At 32.9% G+C, this 16,390-nt stretch overlaps 2 protein-coding genes across 2 annotated transcripts; both read left to right on the top strand.

Moving 5' to 3' along the window:
* Positions 1–493: 493 nt before the first annotated feature.
* On the top strand, positions 494–3,761 carry LOC21401951 (lipid transfer-like protein VAS). The gene is made up of 3 exons (XM_010095356.2): positions 494–881; positions 1,451–1,474; positions 3,472–3,761. Exons 1-3 carry the CDS (start codon positions 578–580, stop codon positions 3,564–3,566), a joined length of 423 nt encoding a protein of 140 aa, XP_010093658.1. The 5' UTR covers positions 494–577; the 3' UTR covers positions 3,567–3,761.
* A 1,512-nt stretch (positions 3,762–5,273) lies between these two features.
* Positions 5,274–9,106, top strand: LOC21401950 (FAM10 family protein At4g22670). The gene is made up of 11 exons (XM_010095355.2): positions 5,274–5,591; positions 5,683–5,734; positions 5,841–5,990; positions 6,071–6,158; positions 6,590–6,670; positions 6,784–6,848; positions 7,148–7,288; positions 7,768–7,884; positions 7,969–8,160; positions 8,406–8,463; positions 8,808–9,106. The coding sequence occupies exons 1-11, from the start codon at positions 5,482–5,484 to the stop codon at positions 8,903–8,905; spliced, it is 1,152 nt and encodes a 383-aa protein (XP_010093657.1). The 5' UTR covers positions 5,274–5,481; the 3' UTR covers positions 8,906–9,106.
* Positions 9,107–16,390: the final 7,284 nt, after the last annotated feature.

The following is a 16,390-nucleotide window of genomic DNA, read 5'->3' as shown; positions in this document are numbered from 1 at the left end:
TTTATTCATTTAATATTTCTAAAAATTTTGACTGATTATAATAATGTGTATTTTTTTTATTAGAATAACGATGTCTCGAATTTAATTCCTCTTTTTAGAGATGGAATCAAATTTAATTCTTTCACCAAAGAAAAAGGCATAGTCAGATTTGGGTTTTATTTTTAAAAACCATAACATCTATTTATAGTCTTTTTAAAATTTTAAACTAACTATGTGTATAATATAAACAATGATGTTTCAAATTTAATTCTTTTTTAGAGAGAGAGAGAGAGAGAGAGAGAGTCAAATTTAAATCCTTATTTTTGGGTTTTATTTTTTCCCTTATTTTGCTTTACTAGTTTCTTTATAACGTGCTAATATAATTGTCCTAAAACCCTTTAAAAAATATTTGTCTTAAAAAAAAAAAAAAGGAAAGAAAATTAAGACACGAAACACAACCGGCCGACCAAAGAACCGTGCATAAAAGCCAAACTACACCACCACAATCAAAGCACGAAAGAAAGCTGAAACAAAAACACCCAAAAAAAAAAAAAAGCAACGCAGAGAGAGAGAGAGAGAGAGAGAGAGAGAGAGAGATATGGGTTACTTGAAGACGACGGCTATGGCGGTGATTGCGGTGGCGATGGTGCTGGCCATGACGGCAAAGGCGCAGACGCAGACGTGCATAAGCAAGCTGGCGCAGTGCGCAGATTCGTTAAACAAGACGAAGCCGGACCAGAGCTGCTGCACAGCCATAAAGGATGCCGTGACGACGGAGTTCCCCTGCCTCTGCAACGTCTTCAACACTCCCGGTCTCCTCACAGGCTTCGGCGTCACCGTCGATGAGGCTCTCAACCTCACCAAGGCCTGCGACGTCCCCATCAACCTCAGCCAATGCAACTGTATGTCTTCCTTTCTTATTTAATTTACTCTTCTGATTCTGAATTTCTTCCGTTAGGGTTGGGAATTTTTAATTATTTCGCTAAATTTTGTGTGATTGAAGTCATTTTTATGAATTAAATCTGTGATTTGAGAGCTAGTTCAATTTTTTTCTTTTCTTATTCTGAATTCTGATGTAATCTTTGAATGCCAAAATGCCTGATCTAATTTCATTTCATTAGTTCAGACAATGCAATTGTTACGTCGTTTTTATTTTTTTTTTATTTTTTTTTTGTCTTCTCGGTGATCATCGATTCTCATTTCTAAAATTAAATTTTTGGATTTGGATTGATAACTGCTTTAGTAGTTTCTGTTTTTATTTATTTATTCATTTTTTGCGTTATTGTTTCTTGATTTTTAAGAATGAAGTCAGTTATTGATTCAAGTATTCAACCAGCGGCTCATAAAGTTTTAAAGCCGTTATTTTTTTTTCTTAATCTGAATTCTGAAAAGGTGTGATCTTTGAATGAAAATGAATGTTGAAATGTCTGAACTAATTTTACATTTATTTGTTGGTTTTTTTTTTTGGCAGCTACAAGTCCTTCTCCGTCCCCAGGTGAGAAATTTCTCTATGCTTTTTTATTTCTTCTTTTTAACCCCCCCCAAAAAAAAAAGGAGAGCTTCTTATGCCTCTGACACCACTAGATCACTGGCTTATTTAGGATTATTTGAACACTATTTATGTGATGCTTCAATTTGTTTATGACATACCAAAATTCGATATTATATAGTAATACATTTGGGCACAAAAGTTTAAAACTCTTGTCCTCCAGTGGAATAAATCTTAAAAATTTTATTCTAAAATAAGATAAATTAAAGCCCCTTCTTTCCGTGGGTTCAAAAACTGAAATTTAAATTTTTTTGGGAAATGACACTGTAATAAAAAAGTTAAATTGTGAAAAGAAACGGGCATAAGTTATTTCTTCGTTTTAGAGTTTGGTTGCCAACACCATTTCTTCATAACATGTTATAATGGTTTAGGTGAAATAATTTGCCTGCCGAAGTGTAAGTTATTAATGTGCCTTTGGTTAAGGCTTCAGAAATACAATTGATTATTGAGAATGGACTGGAATGATAAGTGCTATTGAATCATTGGTGTGAACTCCAATTTTGACTTTTGTAGTCAAGTTATGTTTATCCCAGGAATACGCTGCCCCAGCCCCTAACCTAATTGATTAATATGATTCGGTGGCTGAAAACTGCAGAGTCAAGAGTAGAAAGTTTGAAAATAGAGTGTGAACGGGGAAGTGTTTTTTGTGCATTACGAAAGTTACATTGAGAAAAAAAACATAAACGTGTAGACTTGGTAGTCTTGTCTAAGTCAAATGGTTCCCATTCATAATTTCTTTAATTTAATTTTATAAATATTATTCCTTTTTCTTCCTTTGAAACGGAATTTTCTGTGTGTTTTTTTAATGAATTCTCCTTTTTAGAAGGGCGTTAATAAAGAATCAAGAAAAATAGGAACAATTAAATTATATAGCCTCTTTTTGTTTCACTGGTTTAGCTCAATTTAACTTAATTTGAACAGTGAGCATAGTTTAAATTTGTGCTTGGTAAGCACGAAATTTGAATTATATTCTTGGTTTGAACTGAATTAAGCTGTCCAACTTAAAGTTTAACTCTCCTTAAATTCAACCATTCAAACCATTTTTGAACGGTAAAAAAGTATCCACTATGTTTGCTTTTCACACATAACAAACACAAATTTGAATTTTATTCATTGTTCATATAAAATTTTAACTGCGCGTCTAAACGCTAATTGGAACTACAATTTAAACCACACAGTTTGAATTTTTTTATTCAAACAAAAAAGTTCAAATCAAACGGGAACATAGAAAGTCAATAAAACCTGTAAAAAGACAGGCCTATCCAATATCTGTTAACTAAATGAATCAAATTATTGGGTAGATGATGACCTTCCCACCTTTTATGTCTATACAAATAATCAAGAGAAGCGAGTTCATCTACACATTGAAAAATTCTAATATCACTCTTTCTGTCACTCTCTGTGTTCATTGTTTGACACGTGGACTCTAGTATTTCATTTTTTATTTAAATAATAATATATTATGTTAGTGGAGCCCACGTGTCAAACAGTGAATGCAGAAAGTGTAAAGAGAGTGAGAAAGAATTATGTTAGCATTTCTCCTGCACATTTGTGTCTGTAAAAATCAAAATTAACTTGAGTTATCTCAGCTTTGTTAAGTTATATGTAAGACTGAAAGTCTGAAACTAATTCTATGCATGACATCGAAATAAGTTATTTGTTAAAAAGACATCACATTTGGCAAATTTATACATATATTATTCCCTTAAAAGCAACATGAAATCATGAAGCTCTGTAGTTCATGTAACATTTTGAAGTTTGGGTCAGTGAGTGTTACATTACATAGAAACAAAAGAATCAAAAACAGCATGCAAACTCATAGTCACTTACTGACCAATGTTAGGACACATTATGCTATCAAGTCTTATTTGCAGACTTGGAGTCTACCGGTGAAAACCTTTTGTTTGTTTCAACAAGTTTGTGATTTTTACATTCATCTGCAGTTCCAGGAGGTGATAATCACAATGGAGCAGAGACGACAGCGTGGACCGGAGTTTCTACCCTTTGCGTATTCTTTGTTTCCATATTGTTTTACTAGATTTTTACATTCAGAAAGAGACTTATGAGATTTAATAAAGCGGAGATCAAATGCAGTGTTAGGGACTTCATTACTGGTTTGGAGACTTGAATAGTGAATTATTGGTTTGCTTCCTTTGTTGTTTTATATTATTTATTAATTGAGCAGCATTGTTGCCCTTTATGGAATGCAGTTGTCAATCTCATTTATGTCGAACTTCTAGTCACAGAATTTCTCTCTTTTTCCTTTGAACTGCAACAAAATTTGAAGTTGCAGAATACATTTAATCCTGGTTTTGTTTACAGAATTTGGATATGAAATAATTGGCATTTCATTCAATTGTTTATGTTTGTGTATTTGGAAGTTAACGCGCAAAGTTATTTTAAACATCAGTGTAACAAAATCTATAACCATTTTGTATGACCACAGTCATGTACAACTGATATTACACGACACAATTTTTTAACGCAGCTAATTTGAGAATTAAAAATACACTATTGACTTTGACCCAGGAGTCTATAAAGAAGAAGTCAAATTCCTGACGTAAAAGCTTGGTCTTGAAATATGTTCTCTTCCGAATAGTAACCTTTGAGCCTTTGTAGCAGAGGTTGATTACCATTCCTATTTACATCGACATCAGCATATAGATTTGGCTTTTCATTTAAAAGGTGAGGGGTGGTTTAAGGTCTGTTTGGTTCGCTAATTCGAGTTTTTAATTCGAGTTGAGATGTGACTTTATATGAGAGTTTTTTACTGTAGTAAAAAAGTTAAATGTGACTGTTTCTGAGAGCTTTTTACTACAGCAAAACTCGAATCGATTCGATGAAATAAATAGTATTTATTGTTGTGTAAACAATGTGAGACTCATATTTCAGCAAAAAAACAATGTGAGATTCGTGATTATTTTTACCCATTACATGGGATACTTCTACCATAAAGATCCCTATTACTTAAAGCCGGTTCAACTAAAGGGGAAAAAAAAAAAAAAAAGAGACACATGCCAGGGAAGAAAAAAAGAGACAAATGTTAGGAAAAAAAAAAGAGACAAATGACAGGGAAAAAAAAAAAAGAAATAAATGCCTTTTTAAATTACATGAATTTTAATTTTTAATTTTTATTAATTAAATTGTATTAATTAAGAGTAAAAATATAAATCTAGACCAATAAAGTTTTAAAGATAAGTTTTTTAATTTTCTCTTTAATTAAAGTGATAAGATTCCTTCCAAATGGCCCGGGCTTTTGTCAAAAGTGATTATTACATTATTAGTTTATAAACGTGAGCTCATTTGGTTTATGGATTAAAATCATAAGATTAGAATTATTTTTAATTTATGTGTATTTTTTATGAGAAAAAATACTTTAACGAACCATGAATTATGATTCGAATTAAAAAATAAATCCTCCAACTAAACGGGCTGAATTTTATTTCATATGTTTAAATTCATATTTTGATTTTATTATAATACTTTTTTATATAAAAAATTTAAAATTTAAATATTAAAATTAAAAATTATTAATTTAAACGCATGAATAGCCCGTTATTTTCGTTGATTCGAGTTTAGGATTCGAGTTTTGTTATAGTAAAAAGCTCTCAGAAATAATCACATTTAATTTTTTTACTACAGTAAAAAACTCTCACACAACATCACATCTCAACTTAAATTAAAAACTCAAATTAGCGAATCGAACGGGCCAGCACAACAAGATTAGAAAAATTCTCAAATCCAAAAAAAAAAGAAAACAAAACAAAACCGTCACTAGTCATCCACCTCGATCCTATCCATTTTCTTTCGAAGCTACTAGAAGAACCTTGTCGAGTCGAATTTCCACTATTTTACTCGGAAGGTTTCCCTCACTTCTCCTCTTCAGCCCATCTTTATCCAAAAACCAAAATTAAAAAAGAAAACAATAGAAACTAAACTTTCAGTAAACAGCCATGGATGCATCAAAGGTAAACCAGTTGAAGCATTTCGTCGAACAGTGCAAGTCCAATCCTTCGATTCTCCGCGATCCTTCTCTCTCCTTCTTCCGCGACTACATCGAGAGGTAAAGCTCTCAATCTTCACACTTTTTTTTTTTTTTTGCATCTTTTCCGGAACTTTCTATCGATTTCTCATTCAAAAACGTCTCGATTCAGTCTCGGCGCCAAGCTTCCTCCCTCCGCTTACGATCACGGAGACTCCAAATCGGTATTCTATTGCTTTTCCTTAGGGTTTTTCCTTTGGTGTTATTGTGGTCGTTTCTCTGTGTTTTTTGAGTCCTTAATCATGTTTGAAATGCGAGCGATTTCATCAGAGCTATGTTGTGGATGAGAGCGACGAGGACATGGCGGAGGATGAAGGCAAGCACGGCAATGTCGAAGAGGAAGAAGAAGACGAGATAATCGAATCCGATATCGAGCTAGAAGGCGACATTGTTGAGCCCGATAACGATCCTCCACAGAAGGTTTCAATCTTTTTGCTTGATTTATTTGTAGTTTATTCATTTTTTTATCGTGTGTGTTGAATTGCTTTTCATGGTTGCAGATGGGAGACCCGTCGGTGGAGGTCACTGAGGAGAATCGTGACGCCTCGCAGGCGGCCAAGGCCAAGGCCATCGAAGCCATTTCGGAAGGTAGTGATTGTGTTTCCAATTGCTTGTATATTTCTGGATTGGGAGAGTACAAAATTCGTGGAATGCAATACTTAACTTTGTAGGTTTGATGATTACAAAAGCATTAAGATTGTTAATTCCTTAAAAATTCTACCTTTGATGTTATTGATCAGGGATAGCTGTGTAGAAGGTGATTAGTATGGGTAAACCTGAAGATTTGACTAAATTTAGGACATTAAGTCAATAAAAAGGTGCGAGAAGGGAGGGAGTTAAAGGTATTTGCAATCTAGAGAGAATTTCCACCGAAATAGGATAATCGGAAGGGAATTTATGTGATTCTTGAGAATGTTAGGTTGAATATTGCATTTAATTAGAACACAGGTGTACTTTGTATATTCCCTTCTGCGTTTGATGGAACAGTGTCTGACTTGTTTGGTTGTGGAATTTTGCAGGTAACTTGGAGGAGGCGATAGATCATCTCACTGAAGCAATTTCGCTTAATCCAACATCCGCGATCATGTATGCGACAAGAGGTATGTTTGTGTTTGACATTTTGTTTTTGTGGTATGACCATGTCAGTGATTGTTTGTTAGAAAGTTTTTGATGCTTTCTTTGTGAAATGTGCTTTGTTTGGTGTCTTTGGTAGCTACTGTTTATATCAAGATGAAAAAACCCAATGCTGCAATTCGTGATGCCAATGCCGCTCTTGAGGTTCGCATACTTTACTAAATTCATTCCTGAGTATTGATGGTTGTAGATTACATGGTAGTTCACGTCTTTGTATTGTGCAACATCTGTAGAAAGAAGAATGACATGATAATATCTTTTTCTTACTAAAGATAGAACGTTCACAATCATTCTTTCCGCAGTTCTAGTTTCCTGTATTGGTTATTAAAATGAGACAAATTTGCTTCTATAGAAAAATGAGTTCATCTTTAAAAAGGCATGGCTCTTGGTGTAAGTTTGATTGTGGCATTATGAGATAGTGAACTTAATGATCTTTTCTTCAGATTAATCCCGACTCTGCAAAAGGTTACAAGTCTCGGGGCATGGCACATGCAATGCTTGGTCAATGGGAAGAGGCAGCAAAGGATCTTCATTTGGCATCAACTTTGGACTATGATGAAGAAATAAATGCCGTACTTAAGAAGGTTGTCACCCTCTCTCTCTTTCTGTCCTTGGTTTGTTCTTGCTTCTATAAAATCTATATTCTATAGTACATCAAACTTCAAAACAAAGAGCTTTGGAGAAGTAACTTTGTATTAGTTGTTAAATAAACGATTGATATTAGACAAACAGTTCATCCATTATACTATTCAATAAACCATTTAGGTCAAACAAACGCTAAGCTTATTTTTTATTAACTTGCTTTCTAGATGAGCCCGTATTGAAGTTACTGGCTGTATTTTGCATAAGCGACTTGGCTTTCAAATTCCTGTATAAACCAAGTTTTTGTTGTCTGCACAAAGTTGGTATGTTTCAAGTGGCAGTTAATAAGATGCAGTTTATGAGGAGCGGATGGAGTGGAGAACACTTAAGAATTTGACGCAACTCTTGATTATATCTTTGCTTTGCACATGTTATGATCTGGTTCTGTGTCTTATTTGGTATGTTTCCTGGGCTTCAACAGGTTGAACCAAATGCTCACAAGATTGAGGAACATCGTCGTAAATATGATAGGCTGCGTAAAGAGAGGGAGGAGAAAAAAATTGAACGTGAGAGACAATGTCGCCGAGCTGAAGCTCAGGTAACTGTTTTTCCATGTTCAATTCCTAACAAACTTATCATTCTGTCTTCATCACGTGATTGAATTTTCTTGTGCATTTGGAAGGCTGCATATGAGAAGGCAAAGAAGCAAGAAGAATCATCTTCCAGTAGAAAACCTGGTGGTTTTCCGGGTGGTATGCCTGGAGGTTTCCCCGGAGCTGGAGGTTTCCCTGGAGCTGGAGGTATTCCTGAAGGTTTTCCTGGTAGCATGCCCGGAGGAGTGCCTGGAAATGTTGATTTTAGCAAAATATTGAATGTAAGCACTTCAATGAATTGTTGAAAATAATTCCCTGTAAATAATTTTCATGAAAATTTTTTATGACTGCTCTTCTAGATCGTGGAGATGCAACTATTAAAGATAGGAAGTCTTCTTACCTATATTCACATATAATTATCATGTGTGGGAGAAATTTTTTCTCGTCTTTTCCATATATTGGTTCAAGATAGAGATGTAATTCCATCCATGAATTCGTTGTTGTGATTTTATTGCAACTTGGACAGGATCCTGAACTAATGGCTGCATTTAGTGATCCGGAAGTCATGGCTGCTCTTCAAGATGGTACTCTCTTCCTCTAATCTAATACTTATAATTGTATATGTATCATGGTTTAAAAGGCATACGCCTCAAGGCGCCTCGAACTGAGGCGGTCTCTTAGCGATTCAAGGCCTACATTTCAAATGCGCACCTAATGCTTGTGCCTTTTTTGTTTGAGGCGTGCACCTTGAGGCGTTTGAGGCTTAACCCTCGATTCTTTAGTCTAGATTATGTATATATGTGGGTGCGCTTGTTCTTCCCTTTTTTTTTTTTTTTTTTTTTTTTTTGGACAGTCTAATGACTCCTCAATTTATAGCTTCTCATGTACGATGGTGTTTTTTTTTTTTTTTTTGTCATGTTATCTGCAGTAATGAAGAACCCTGCTAATCTTGCAAAGCATCAAGCAAATCCAAAGGTGGCTCCCATCATTGCCAAGATGATGAGCAAATTTGGCGGACCAAAATGAAATGTTCAGGAAAGGTCTAGATTGCGAAGTGGGTGTAAAGGTTGTTTTTCTTGATGGAATTTGGGGTAGCTTGATGAAACTTTCCTAATTTTATTTCATCTTATTTCTTGTTTTGACGTTTGAATTCCATGTTTATCAACTGTTTTGTCATGGGTAATTATATGTCCTCACTAATAAACAACTTTGAGCCGATTTACTGTTTGCTCTACATCTGTCTTTTTTTTTTTTTTTTTTTTTTTTTTTTTTTATAAGTGAAACGCAACATAATTAATTATTATTAGCCATCTCACCACTTACAATATTAAAAATACAATTAGAAAATTCCTCAAACTAATAGCGGTCAGAATCTAACGAGAAGGCAAAAGATAATAAAATGGGGGAACAAAGAAAAGGAGTTTTTTTATTTTTTATTTTTATTTTTTTAAAAAGAGCTTGATGAGAAGCAAAGTGTGTGTTTGTTTGCGTTTTCGTTTTCGTTTTTCACGGTTTTAAAAGTAAAAAAATGAAAACGGGTGTTAAAAACGTGTTTGGTGCAATTTTTTTTAAAAAGCAAAACCAAAAACGTTTGTCTTTTTGTGGAAATCAAAAAACGAAAAAAATGTGTTTTCATTTTCTCGTTTTCGTTTTCTGTTTTTTGAAAAACGGATTTCACTTTTTTTTTTCTTTTTCATTTTCTTCCCTCTTTTTTGAAATCGTTTTTGTATTATATATGTTTATTTATGTTATTTATTTAATATATTATTATTTAATATATTTAATAATGTTATTTATTTAATATATTTAATAATATTATTATTTAATATATTATTATTTAATATATTTAATAATGTTATTTATTTAATATATTATTATTTAATATATTTAATAATATTATTTATTTAATATATGATTATTTAATATATTATTACATGTTTTTAAAAATTAAACCACCAAACGTAATTTCAGTTTTTTTTAAAACTGAAATCAATCTCTAAATAAAACTACTAAACGCATTTTTAGAAATAATTCAAAAATGAAACTAAAAAAGTTTTCATTTTCATTTTCGTACAGAAAATAAAAACGTTTTGGAATCAATTCTAAACGCACCCAAAGTGTGTGTTGTTTCCATTTTTTAAAATTTTTTTACATTTTTCGAGGACAAAAAATGAAAATGGTTTGAGAACGTCGTTTTGGCGTAACATTTTATAAAAATTAAAAATGAAAACGTTTTTTGATCCTCTCCCAAAAATGCAGAAATTAGAAAACGATTGAGGTTCGTTTTTATTTTCTTTCGTGTCAATCTCTTCTTCCTTGGTCTACTTTTCCCATTTTCATTTTAACTTTCTTTCCTCTACTCCCCCCGGTCTCCCTCATCTTCGGTCTCCATCGGGCGATCGAGCTGTCGATGAGGACGGATGTGGTGGAGATGAAGGATGGATTGGCGGCGGCGGAGGAGCGGAGGAGGGAGAAGGCGAAGTGGGTGAGGGAGAGGGGCGAAGTGGGTGAGGGAGAGGTCTCCATCGGGCGGTGGAGCTGTCGATGAGGACTGATGTGGTGGAGAAAAAGGATGGGTCGGCGGCAGCGGCAGAGGAGCGGAGGAGGGAGAGGGTGAAGTGGGTGAGGGAGAGGTCTCCATCAGGCGGTGGAGCTGTCGATGAGGACAGATGTGGTGGAGAGGAAAGATGGGTCGGCGAAGGCGGAGGCGGCGGCGGAGGAGCGGAGGAGGAAGAGGGCAAAGTGGGTGAGGGAGAGGGGCTGTGACAGCGGCAGGAGGGGAACGGGAGGAAGGAGGTTGCGAAATGTCGTCGTTTTGTTGGATTTGTGTCATTTTGTTGAATTTGTTTTGTTGGATTTGTATCGTTTTGTTGGATTTGTGTCGTTTTGTTGGATTTGTGCCGTTTGGTTAGATCTGTGCCGTTTGGTTAGATTCGTTTTGTTGGATTTGTGCCGTTTTGTTGGATTTGTGCCGTTTTGTTGGATTTGTGTCGTTTGTCATCTTGAGAATCTGTTTGGGGACTAGTCGTTTTGTTAGATTTGAGTCGGATTTGTGTCGTTAATGTATTGATTGAGGAGTTTATTAATTATTTAATATATTATTTCAAATATTATTACATGTTTTTAAAAATGTAAAACCAAACGCAATTTCAGTTTTTTTTTAAACTGAAAATAATCTTGAAATAAAACTACCAAACGCATTTTCAGAAATGATTTCAAAATGAAAATGAAAACGTTTTTGTTTTCATTTTTATACAGAAAATAAAATCATTGAATTCCAAACGTACCCAAAGTTTTTAAGAATGGTTTGTCGTTTCATTGGCGGATTTTATTCTTAGCGCAAAAGATAATCCGTTTTCTATAAACCACTTAAAACGATGCATTTATTTGTAAAACGACAGTAAAAGTTATGCGGCAAACTAAACCCCATTTTTGGAGCAACACATTTAAAAAAAAATGTTTCAAGCAAATATAAATAAATAAATAAGAAGAACAAGCAAAAGATTGTTTAGCTGGATGAAAAAATTTTCCGTTTTTTTTAAAAACATTTTTGCAGCGAACAACACAAGAACAGCATGTTTTGCAACTACTAAAAACTAAATATCAGTTCATACGACATGTCGTTTAGATGAATTAAACATTCGATAGTATTCCTAAACAATAGTGAGAGACTGAAAGTTAGCCAACAAAAAAAATCGCTAATAGCTTGTTTTTTTGTTTCCTTTTTTTTTTTTTTTCTTTTCTTTTCTTTACTTCTTTCCTTTTTCTTTAGTTTGTTTGGCTAAAGATAGGAAACTTCTCAACAAATTATTAAGGCCTCGTTCACTTTGCGGATTCGAGTTTTCAATTTGAGTTGAGATGTGATATTTTCTGAGAACTTTTCACTGTAGCAAAAAAAGTTAGATGTGACATTTTTTGAGAATTTTTTACTGCAGAAATCTAAAACTAAAAACTCGAATCGGTAAAATGAACGAGTCCATGCCTCTTTTTTTTTTCTTTTGAGAGAAGAACTACGTCATTTTACTACTGAAACAACTGCAAATTTAGACCCGAAAATTTTGTTCTTTAAAAAAAAAAAAGATTGAGAGACTACAATATTTTAAGCTGCATTTAAACGACAACTAACGTCTTGTTTCCCTGCTGAAACGATGAAAAATTTTATGCTCACAGGGGCATGCCGTTTTTCATGATCTGTGAAAAACAAGTTTATCTGCTGAAAGCACCACTTATTTCTAATGCTTCTACTACTTTCTACCAAAAGTTTCACATTTTTTTCTACTACAAATGAAAAAAAATTGTCATTAAAGTGAAAGGTGGTGTTCCAATTCAAAACCCCGGATCACGGTTTTGGAAAACACTATTTCTGATCAATAGCAGCGAAAATACACGTGAAGTTAACCTAATTTAAATGGTGGTATGTGACATATGAATATGATCCTGCAATAATTTTATTAACTCTCCTAATTTTTTTGCAATCTTTGATGGAACTACTTTCTCCCTCTTACATTATCTATTTATTTAACGTCAAAGAACAAAAAAGTGTGTAAACGAGGGGAAAACAAAAGCTAGTCATTGACATTAGAATTTTTCAAGGAAATTATATGGGAATAATATAATGAACTATAGAAAAGCTAGATGACGATATATATATATATATACACACCCCATTTTTTTCCCTCTTTTGAATCTCCAAAGTTCAAACATAGAGAACCACTTAATTATTGTGGTTTGAATTGCAACCATGTGAAACAATATAAAAAGCATTCTCTGATCAACTTGCTGGAGCTTATTCCACTCAACTCCACTAGCTAGTTTGATTTACTTAGTCTCATTGATTAGATCCAAAAGTAACATAACGATTATATACATGTATACCTATATTAAACACACACATATACATATATTTATATACTCGAACTGTGTTGATCCAGCAATGTCTCACCTTAAAAGCTAGCAACCTAAGAAAGGTTATGACACACACATATACACACATATGAGTGCAATTTTAATGCTATTTTCTACACGATCCATTTCCTTCTATAAATACCTGTCCGTACTAGCAATATGATGAGAAAGACCAAGTCTAATTATAATGACAAACCTACAAGATATATATGTACGTACGTGTGTGTGTGTGTGTGTGTGAGAGAGTGTTTATTTCACTATAGCTAAGCAGACTAAAAAACAATGACAAGCTCAAAGAAAAAGAGAGATAAGTTTAAAGTTTGACTCTTAAGCTCAAGGAAAGCGACCTTTTACCTATTGTCGACTTGGACACTAATATATATTAGTGTACACTAGTGACCAACATATCATCTTTGATAAGGAAGACTAGGTGTTAAAAAGGATATATATATATATATATATATATATATATATATTTGGGTCCTATATTTTCTAAAACAAGCCTCTTCTTTACCTTTAGGTAATCTATCCGGTTCATCCATGTGTGTATATATCACATGTGACCACACTTTCAAGAATCAGTTTGTCAGATAGAACCCATCTTTCAATGAACTTATAATCAACTAATGTGGTCAGAGAGGAGGAGAAATATTCTTTTGGTAGGGTACCAAAAAACTATCTTATATATCAATTAGATATAGTTTCGAACTTTTAAACTTTCATTAGATTTTGTTAAGTTTATCATTTCATAATTAGAATTGTATTTTACCGATGGAGATGTTTTAAATTTTTTTCATCCTGTTACCATAGATGAATTCTCCGAGAAAGAATTCCCAGTTCATCCATCATTGACTACTAACAGAACATACACAGTCAAACAAATAACTAGAAGTAGATCGGCCATGGTAGGGTGTATAAAAAGAAAAAATACTCACCCAATAGAATGTATTTTTTTTTACGGTTATATCTTTATCAATATTAAATTATCGCACTTTTTTAATGTGATGTGATTTAATACAATCTAACCTAATAAAATCCTCCCCAAAATATATATATTAATATCCTGGCTACTCTTATAAAAGAGGCAAGAAACTATACCCGCCTTTGAATTACCTTTCACTTTCCACCATCATTATCGTGTCTCTTCAAATTTTGAAAACTAACAAAATTTGCATACACATGCAATCCATCTACCTGAATCCTCGCTTACCAACCATCATTTTAGTTAAAGATTCAAAACCCATTTGATGTATCTTGCAAGACTAAAAGAAGGCCACTAATAAATTGAAAAGAAAAAAAAATCTATATTTAGGATGCCTTGTCGTTAAAAGTAGAAAACTAACAGCCATATACGTATATAAGTTGTGCATATCTCAATTTCAATTGCTTCAATTGAACTATTTAATTACCACGTTTACTTGACCATATTAGTTCCCTCAACCGTGTGTGCGAGATTGAATTAGATGGCAATTAGTGCAAGTCCTTAAATTTGGAAAAAACTCAAAGTCGTCTCGATTAAATACCTCTATTACTTGTCAATATTCCATAAATATGCTTTTTGGTTGTTAGTTTTTCCAAAGTTATTGCTTTTTTCGAATGTTTTGCCTTTTTAATGACGATTGCATTACTACCTAATTACGTAATTAGATAATTACTTTTGGATTATTTTTCAAAAAAAAAGTCAATTAAATTGTCAAATGGTAAGATATAATTAAGATTTTCTACAGATTTAAAAAGTAGTGATTATTTCGATATATAATTTCAATCCGGTAGCTCACAAGTCGCTTTAAGATAAGCTAAGTGGTGTCTAAACCATCGATTTATTTATATTGCTGTTATTAATATGCATCTCTAATTTGGATGACCATTATTTGCAGGAGTGGATGTGGACCGTGACGTTGTATATTAATTACTTAGAACAATGAATCTGGCTTTAACTATATATATTATTACTTATAAATACAGCATATATTATGGTGAAAATGGTTTTTATATATATATATATATACACGCCACTAAAATTGACCATATATACTGCTAATTCAATTGTTCATGTGTCATTGATATATCTACTTTATTTAGGTGATCATGTACTCATGTTTCTTAAAATCTACGTGAGTTTTCTTCGTAGTTAATATGCTGCTTTCTTGGAGGGGAAAAAAAAGAGCTTTTAAGTATTCCTCATATGTATATATGTAGGGATTGTAGGGAAACAACATATGCGCAATAATATTGAGACGCCAACACTACGTACTATATGCATATTTTAGGAAAAAAGAAGATAAAATTATTTTGGTATCCTCTATTATAGTGGACCATCTCGTTGGTATTCTTTATTTTTAATAATATTAAAACGGTACTTTCGCCTTTAGAGAAATATTTTTTGGTACCTTGAGATTAATTTTTAGGACATACAATGTCCAAACTATCCTTTTCGATGTTAGTTAAATAGAAACTAATAACTATAAACATAATTTTAATTTATGTTGGTTGTTTGATTTTTAAATGTTTTAAAGTATTTTTAGAAGTTTTTTAAAAATTACTAGTTTAGTTTATTGTTAATTAGTGAAAAGGGTATGTACTAAAATAATATTTTTTTAAAGATAAAGATACAATTTTAATATTATTAAAAACATAAGGTACTAGCGAGATATTTCGCTAGAAGATACCAAAATTATTTTATCCAAAAAAAAGTATGACAATCCACAATGGAAGCAACTGCAAAGTGTGTGAACAATACTACTAATTGTTATTTATTAAGTAATATTTTTTGGAATCATCTAGCTAGGTTGTTGAGATGATCATGAACCTTCAACAGCTACAGTAATGGCTGTGCTTAAACTAGGGTCATCCTCACTTGCAAGCAATGCCATAAAATTGTTCCCCTTCGGCTGGGTCTTGCCTTTGCATTATAACCATCCACCTGTTTTTAACCTAAAAAAATAGATATTCCACCTGTCGATATATGTGCCTCAAAATTAATATACAAGAATAGTACTACTATAGAAACCCGCTTATGGGATGTAATAATTGTTAACGCAAATTCATGAACCTATTCACACGTGATATTGAAATTGGATCTACAAATTTGTGCATCGTCATTGGGAGACCATGAGCAAGCAGCAAGTGTTTCTTTGAAGTACTATATGCATGCCAAGTAAAGTTGTTCCATGAATTTCTTTTTCTTTCCTTATGGGGAAAGAATATATATGTATATATATCATATATGTATGTATGTATCTATGTATGTATATGTGGTTCTAATATTTTAATAAATTGCGAATACAAAGTAGAGTATCAATGACCAAACGACGAAAAGAAGTTTAAATATCTTTCATGAGATCTCTATAGTGCCTTGCAAGTTATATTATATGTATGTACATGAAAATATGACACTTGGAACTTGTTAAGGGAATGATCCTGGAGACGTATTTTGGGTCAAACATATGTATCAAATGAAGTCCAAATTGTTTACTTTTAGTACTTGCGTATATATCAAACATTAACGAGTGGATAATGATCAATTTAGTTACTAAAAGATTAGGGTTTTTGTTTTGGATACACATAAAGAAGATGAAGTGTGAAACTTATATATATATATATATA

This window comes from Morus notabilis, unplaced genomic scaffold, assembly GCF_000414095.1.
Source record: "Morus notabilis unplaced genomic scaffold, ASM41409v2 Scaffold3, whole genome shotgun sequence".
Lineage (NCBI taxonomy): Eukaryota > Viridiplantae > Streptophyta > Magnoliopsida > Rosales > Moraceae > Morus > Morus notabilis.
This window is presented reverse-complemented; position numbering and strand designations above follow the sequence as displayed.

Bases quoted from the DNA above. Each gene is read 5' to 3' on its own strand.
- LOC21401950 (XM_010095355.2), top strand. From the start codon at position 5,482: ATGGATGCATCAAAGGTAAACCAGTTGAAGCATTTCGTCGAACAGTGC. The intron at 5,735-5,840 runs GTATTCTATTGC...CGATTTCATCAG, and splicing joins ATCACGGAGACTCCAAATCG to AGCTATGTTGTGGATGAGAG. The intron at 7,885-7,968 runs GTAACTGTTTTT...TGCATTTGGAAG, and splicing joins GTCGCCGAGCTGAAGCTCAG to GCTGCATATGAGAAGGCAAA.
- LOC21401951 (XM_010095356.2), top strand. From the start codon at position 578: ATGGGTTACTTGAAGACGACGGCTATGGCGGTGATTGCGGTGGCGATG. The intron at 882-1,450 runs GTATGTCTTCCT...TTTTTTTGGCAG, and splicing joins CAACCTCAGCCAATGCAACT to CTACAAGTCCTTCTCCGTCC. The intron at 1,475-3,471 runs GTGAGAAATTTC...ATTCATCTGCAG, and splicing joins AAGTCCTTCTCCGTCCCCAG to TTCCAGGAGGTGATAATCAC.